Source organism: Salmo salar, chromosome ssa05 (genome assembly GCF_905237065.1).
Source record: "Salmo salar chromosome ssa05, Ssal_v3.1, whole genome shotgun sequence".
Taxonomy (NCBI): Eukaryota; Metazoa; Chordata; class Actinopteri; order Salmoniformes; family Salmonidae; genus Salmo; species Salmo salar.
Genome location: NC_059446.1, coordinates 84995077 through 85002820, shown reverse-complemented (window position 1 = coordinate 85002820; position 7744 = coordinate 84995077). Strand labels below are relative to the sequence as shown.

The window sequence follows — 7744 nt, the reverse complement described above, 5'->3', positions numbered from 1 at the left end:
GATAGATGCAGAATGGGAGATGTGAGTCTGGATGGTGGCTGGTACTGATAGATGCAGAATGGGAGATGTGAGTGTGGGTGTTGGCTGGTACTGATAGATGCAGAATGGGAGATGTGAGTCTGGATGGTGGCTGGTACTGATAGATGCAGAATGGGAGATGTGAGTCTGGGTGTTGGCTGGTACTGATAGATGCAGAATGGGAGATGGGAGTCGGTGTTGGCTGGTACTGATAGATGCAGAATGGGAGATGTGAGCCTGGGTGTTGGCTGGTACTGATAGATGCAGAATGGGAGATGTGAGTCTGGATGGTGGCTGGTACTGATAGATGCAGAATGGGAGATGTGAGTCTGGATGGTGGCTGGTACTGATAGATGCAGAATGGGAGATGTGAGTCTGGATGGTGGCTGGTACTGATAGATGCAGAATGGGAGATGGGAGTCTGGGTGTTGGCTGGTACTGATAGATGCAGAATGGGAGATGTGAGTCTGGATGGTGGCTGGTACTGATAGATGCAGAATGGGAGATGTGAGCCTGGATGGTGGCTGGTACTGATAGATGCAGAATGGGAGATGTGAGTCTGGGTGTTGGCTGGTACTGATAGATGCAGAATGGGAGATGGGAGTCTGGGTGGTGGCTGGTACTGATAGATGCAGAATGGGAGATGTGAGTCTGGGTGTTGGCTGGTACTGATAGATGCAGAATGGGAGATGTGAGTCTGGGTGGTGGCTGGTACTGATAGATGCAGAATGGGAGATGTGAGTCTGGATGGTGGCTGGTACTGATAGATGCAGAATGGGAGATGTGAGTCTGGGTGGTGGCTGGTACTGATAGATGCAGAATGGGAGATGTGAGTCTGGGTGTTGGCTGGTACTGATAGATGCAGAATGGGAGATGTGAGTCTGGATGGTGGCTGGTACTGATAGATGCAGAATGGGAGATGTGAGTCTGGGTGGTGGCTGGTACTGATAGATGCAGAATGGGAAATGTGAGTCTGGGTGGTGGCTGGTACTGATAGATGCAGAATGGGAGATGTGAGTCTGGATGGTGGCTGGTACTGATAGATGCAGAATGGGAGATGGGAGTCTGGGTGGTGGCTGGTACTGATAGATGCAGAATGGGAGATGTGAGTCTGGATGGTGGCTGGTACTGATAGATGCAGAATGGGAGATGTGAGTCTGGATGGTGGCTGGTACTGATAGATGCAGAATGGGAGATGTGAGTCTGGGTGTTGGCTGGTACTGATAGATGCAGAATGGGAGATGTGAGTCTGGATGGTGGCTGGTACTGATAGATGCAGAATGGGAGATGGGAGTCTGGGTGTTGGCTGGTACTGATAGATGCAGAATGGGAGATGTGAGTCTGGATGGTGGCTGGTACTGATAGATGCAGAATGGGAGATGTGAGTGTGGGTGTTGGCTGGTACTGATAGATGCAGAATGGGAGATGTGAGTCTGGGTGGTGGCTGGTACTGATAGATGCAGAATGGGAGATGTGAGTCTGGGTGGTGGCTGGTACTGATAGATGCAGAATGGGAGATGTGAGTCTGGATGGTGGCTGGTACTGATAGATGCAGAATGGGAGATGGGAGTCTGGGTGTTGGCTGGTACTGACAGATGTAGAATGGGTAGTGCGTCGTAGCGGCTATGTAAACACAGACAGACTTCAGTGGTTGTTGGGAAGTAGTCAGAAGACATAACAATGTCTTCATGATCAAGCATGCTTCAGAACTGTCACCACGTCCAACTACCAACATGCCATCAGACTGATTCATTGCAGCTAGAACGAAGGCTGTTTTTCCATTGTCTTGTGTTCTGATGCCAGCTTTAGATTTTCTTCAGTCTTGGTTTTGTTTTCCTGTACAGTAATTCAGTTTAATTTGTTTGGATTGGAAGTTGAATGTCACTAGGAATTTCTGTTATGCAAGACAGAGCTTGGTTGTTGTTGAGTCTTTCTCTCTCCTCGCTCTCTCTCTCTCACCCTCCCTTTCTCTTCTCTCTCTCTCTTTCTTTCTCTCACCCTCCCTCTCTCTCTATCTCTCTCACCATCCCTCTCTCTCACCCTCCCTCTCTCTCACCCTCTCTCTCACCTTCCCTCTCTCTCACCCTCCCTCTCTCTCTCTCTCTCTCTCTCTCTCTCTCTCACTCCCCCTTCTCTCTCGCTCTCTCTCTCTCTCTCTCTCTCTCTCTCTCACCCTCTCTCTCTCTCTCTCTCTCTCTCTCTCTCTCTCCACTCCCCCTTCTCTCTCACCCTCTCTCTCACCTTCCCTCTCTCTCACCCTCCCTCTCTCTCTCTCTCTCTCTCTCTCTCTCTCTCACTCCCCCTTCTCTCTCACCCTCCCTCTCTCTCTCTCTCTCTCTCTCTCTCTCTCTCTCTCTCACTCCCCCTTCTCTCTCGCTCTCTTTCTTTCTCTCACTCAATTCAATTTATTTCAATTTAAGGGCTTTATTGGCATGGGAAACATATGTTTACATTGCCAAAGCAAGTAAAATAGATAATAAACAAAAGTGAAATAAAGAATAAAAAATAAACATTATAAACACAAAAGTTTAAAAGGAATAGAGACATTTCAAATGTCATTATGGCTATGTACAGTGTTATAACGATGTGCAATTAGTTAAAGTACAAAAAGGAAAATAAATATGGGCTGTATTTACAATGGTGTTTGTTCTTCACTGGTTGACCTTTTCTTGTGGCAACAGATCACAAATATTACTGCTGTGATGTCACACTGTGGTCCCTCTCTCTTTTCTCTCTGTGTGTGTGTGTGTGTGTGTGTGTGTGTGTGTGTGTGTGTGTGTGTGTGTGTGTGTGCGTGTGCGTGTGCGTGTGCGTTTGGGTGCGTGCGTGTGCGTGCGTGCGCGTGCGTGTGCGTGGGTGTGTGTGTGTGTGTGTGTGTGTGTGTGTGTGTGTGTGTGTGTGTGTGTGTGTGTGTGTGTGTGTGTGTGTGTGTGTGTGTGTGTGTGACATCAGATAGATACAAACACATCCTTTGATTAATAGAAGAAGGATGTGTACTGTATGCTAAACATCTTAACTGTCCAGGTCCTAAATCAACATCGGACAGGTAGGATGGCTGTGGATGTTTGTAAGACACCATCATGTGATTGAAGGACATTACGTCATGCTGAAGTTGACGCTTGGAGCAGAAAGTAGTCATAACATCTAATGTTGGTCATGTGACTAGGGCCTTGTTTAACTCCACCAGATTAAACAGACAGCTACGCTTCAGAAGGAGGTGACTGATGGATATTTCAGGCCTATTTTCACAATGTTACCTTGCTTCTGTTTAGAGAACAATGGGTCTTTTTCTAGAAGGTTGGTTGTTGTTTGTATTTGGAGGAAACAAAGACCTTTGTGCATCCCAGATGGCAACACATTCCCTATTTAGGTCCTGGTCAAAAGTAGTGGTCAAATTCAACTCTGGACCTTGGAAGCCAGTTCCCCTGCCTTTTTCATTGGAATCAGGAAGTGATTTACACTGGGACACCAGTTGGGTGTAATTAATGATCTGGTAGAACAGAAAAGCAGCAGGCTCCGAACCTCACAGGGTAAGAGTTGAATAGCCCTGCTATAGGGAATAGGTAGCCTGGAAACCTGATGGTGAATGTTATTGGATTCTACATCAGGCATGAATGAGCAGTTAGATCAGGAAATTGTCCTGTCACAACAAGCCAAATTATATTTTCACTTCCTCTACCGGTTGTCCATGTAGTTGCTCCTTATTTACAGGTAGCAATGTGAGACAATATATCCACAGGAAAGTAACTTTAAATCAACTTTTCAAAGTGCTGGTAGTGCGTTCACATTTCCATCGCCTGAAGCATGCGCACAAGAAGAAACTACATGCGCACAACCCATGTATAGACAGACTACTGCCGAGCTGGTGCACGTTTACATGGTTCTGCGCATGCTTCAGGTCATTACCGGTTTTATGGAAAGTTGATTTAATTATACTTCCCTGTGCATATATTGTATCACATTCCTACCACGAAAAGGACTAACTGCACAGAGGACAACCGGTAAAGTACGTTAAAATATCATTTAATTCAACATTCTGGCTTGTAGAGGTTGTGAGAGGACACTTTCCTAATCCAAACGCTCATTTATGCCTGATGTAGAATTCAATGAAATTCAATATCGGCGGTTTCCAGGAAAGATAATTCTAGGGTGTTATTTGGGACGAAGCCCTTGATAATCAGTGCTTGATTTGGACTGAAATCGGTACCGGTACTCATGCACTGTTGATAATGCAGATGTTGAGGATATAGTGTTACACAAAGGCTAACATTACATTCTGACAGACATCATACTCTCATTGTATATTATACTCCCAAATGAATAGGGGAAAGTTAGTTATCACTATCTTTTTTATACTAGCAGGCTTTCATATAGAAACATTAGGAAATTGTCAAGTTACAAGAACTCACTTATGCTGATTCAACAGTTTGGACACAAACATGGCCTAATATCTAAATATACTGTATTTTGCAGTATTTCGTGTTTTTATGTGTTGTTTCTTACATGATTAGGCCAGAATTTGTTTGGTGTTATTCCATACAGCCTGGAAGAACTATTGGATATCAGAGCAGCGGTAACTCACCAGCACTACCAGCATTACGCCTATTGTACTGTATCTTAGTCTATGTTTTACTCATCTCATATCTATATACTGTATTCTATCCTATTCTACTGTATCTTAGTCTATGTATTACTCATCTCATATCTATATACTGTATTCTATCCTATTGTACTGTATCTTAGTCTATGTTTTACTCATCTCATATCTATATACTGTATTCTATCCTATTGTACTGTATCTTAGTCTATGTATTACTCATCTCATATCTATATACTGTATTCTATCCTATTGTACTGTATCTTAGTCTATGTTTTACTCATCTCATATCTATATACTGTATTCTATCCTATTGTACTGTATCTTAGTCTATGTATTACTCATCTCATATCTATATACTGTATTCTATCCTATTGTACTGTATCTTAGTCTATGTATTACTCATCTCATATCTATATACTGTATTCTATCCTATTGTACTGTATCTTAGTCTATGTATTACTCATCTCATATCTATATACTGTATTCTATCCTATTGTACTGTATCTTAGTCTATGCCGCTTTGACATCGCTCGTCCAACTATTTATATATTCTTAATTCCATTCCTTTACTTTAGATGTGTATATTGTTGTGAAATTGTTAGATATTACTCTTAGATATTACAGCACTGTTAGAGCTAGAAACACAAGCACTTCGCTACACACGCAATAACATCTGCTAAACAGGTGTACATTTTCTGATTTGATTTGATTTGATTTTTATTGTTATACTGGAACAAAATCACCAGCAAAAGTAAATACCTGTTTGAAATCAGTCCAACAGGGGACGGTATTTAGCAGACACTTTGAGGGTGTAAAGCCCACAGCCATGTCTACTACTCAGATTGAGCTGAGCGCCTCCTGCTCTGCGCTACGCTACCGCCAGACGGACACACATTCTTCCATTCAGTCAGTCTGTTGGCTTGTCTGACGCTAAAGAGCAAGTCTACTATAGTCTCCCCTCTCTCGGGATTTGTTTTGAGAGAAACAGCGTTGTTTCTGTACAGCGAAAGAAAACATGTGTATATATTGGTCATTTTGAATGCGCTTGAGGAAAGTTACATTTGACTATTTTCTTGCAAAAACGCGGACACAATGTGACAATGTTGACCAGCAGACTGGGTTATCCATGACGGATTGGTAAAGAACTGTTCATTAATCAAGGAAAAAGTGACGTGGAAATGGGGAAACTTCAGTCCAAACATGGTAAGATATACCTCTTATAAACATTTGCATTTGAATATTCCATACTGATTAATCATTGATGAATATTTTGTTCAGATTGTAACGAATTTCTCATTTGAATTTCCATATTGTGCTGTGATCTAAAGCGGGCAAACGTAGAGAGAACCCCGAAGGTGAGAATATACCTCTATCAGCCTTTAGAAATAACGCATTAAACCTTGTGTTAAACCTTACATTATATTATTATCTACACACAAATTGGTATCATTGATATTAATAATAATTTCCCCCGGTTTCTAGGAGACAGTTTTGTTGTGAACGCTTTCCTCCGAAGAGCGATGGAAGAATGCGAGAGGTACAGCGCCTCAGATCACAAACTGAACAACATTCAGGTAAGAAACGAAACACTTGTATTTTACACCTTTAAAAAAAAAAAATCTATGCGCTTTCTTGGATAAATGATACAAAAAAATATAATTATAAGAATGTGGCTAATGATTATAATGATTTGGATACTGAAAATAATGCTAATAATGCTAATAATAATTCGATAATAGTCTATTATAATTAAAATACATTACTCTTTAACACAGGCTGAGAAGTTTGTATTTTCAAATTGCCCATATGAGATGGTCCATAGATGGTCTACAGTTGGGATCAGGTGTGATTACAAGGTCCTTCCCATGCAGCCCCAGGAGGACAAATCAATGAACTTCTTCATGATTCAGACATCATTTGGGGACTAGCGCTCTATAAAATGAAATTTATTGATATGAAAGATTTAATGCTCGAAATTAAGATTTATATCCAAAATCTCGAGGTTGTTTTCTAGCGTTTATTTTGTATGTTTGCAAGTCATGTTTTTCCCTCCTAGAAGCGTGTACAGATTCGGTAAAGCATGGCCTAAGAGTTGGTGACTGAAGGGGAAAGTTTGCAGTACTTCATTTAGAAAAGGACACAGACTGGGGTGTGGTCTCAGTCTGTCTGGCAGTTCCAGGTTGTCAGAAGTACAGTGCTGTATAATCCCTTTCCCTCTACCTGTAGATTAAATGCTCTCTCTACCACACACTAGCAGAAAAAAACTCATTGTGATCTATAGTCATTAAGTAAGCATTCAAAGGCCTTTGCAAAGACATGTTGATGTGTATGAAGTTGCAGGTTTGAGTTGTTGTTGTTTCTGTCATATCTGGCACTGGGACAACAGTGCTGTGGTTATTCCTCTAGCTGGGCTGCATGCTGGGGAGGTAACAGCCTGGCTGGGATGCATATTAGACAGGTTATAACACCCTGGCTTGGCTGCATATTGAAGAGGTTATAACAGCCTCGCTGGGCTGCATGCTGGGGAGGTAACAGCCTGGCTGGGATGCATATTAGACAGGTTATAACACCCTGGCTTGGCTGCATATTGAAGAGGTTATAACAGCCTCGCTGGGCTGCATGCTGGGGAGGTAACAGCCTGGCTGGGATGCATATTAGACAGGTTATAACATCCTGGCTTGGCTGCATATTGAAGAGGTTATAACAGCCTCGCTGGGCTGCATGCTGGGGAGGTAACAGCCTGGCTGGGATGCATATTAGACAGGTTATAACATCCTGGCTTGGCTGCATATTGAAGTGGTTATAACAGCCTCGCTGGGCTGCGTGCTGGGGAGGCTATAACAGCCTTAAAGGGGCAATTTGCAGTTGTTACCTCCATTTCTGGACTTATAAATGAATGATCTGTTCCCATTGATTCTTGAAGAATATAACTTATAAATGCCTCATGAGCTTAGTTCAACTGTCGTACCCCATCAGAATATCATGGATGGTCAGTCCTTGCATCCATATCTCTGTCTATGAATTCGAGAGTGGTTCAATTTCTCCAACTCCATCCCTCAGCTTTTTAGCAAAACCTTAGTGGGGAGTACACTTTGTTATTGTTTCAACTGCTGATTGCCGCTTTAA

General features: G+C 42.5%; 1 protein-coding gene across 1 annotated transcript in view; it reads left to right on the top strand.

Moving 5' to 3' along the window:
- The first annotated feature begins 5455 nt into the window (after window positions 1–5455).
- Window positions 5456–7744, top strand: part of LOC106597380 (protein naked cuticle homolog 2-like) — an 84049-nt gene continuing 81760 nt past the window's right edge. Inside the window, 3 exon segments of the mRNA XM_045717765.1 lie at window positions 5456–5821; window positions 5947–5973; window positions 6101–6192. Coding sequence (XP_045573721.1) covers window positions 5797–5821; window positions 5947–5973; window positions 6101–6192 — 144 coding nt within the window. The 5' untranslated portion in view covers window positions 5456–5796.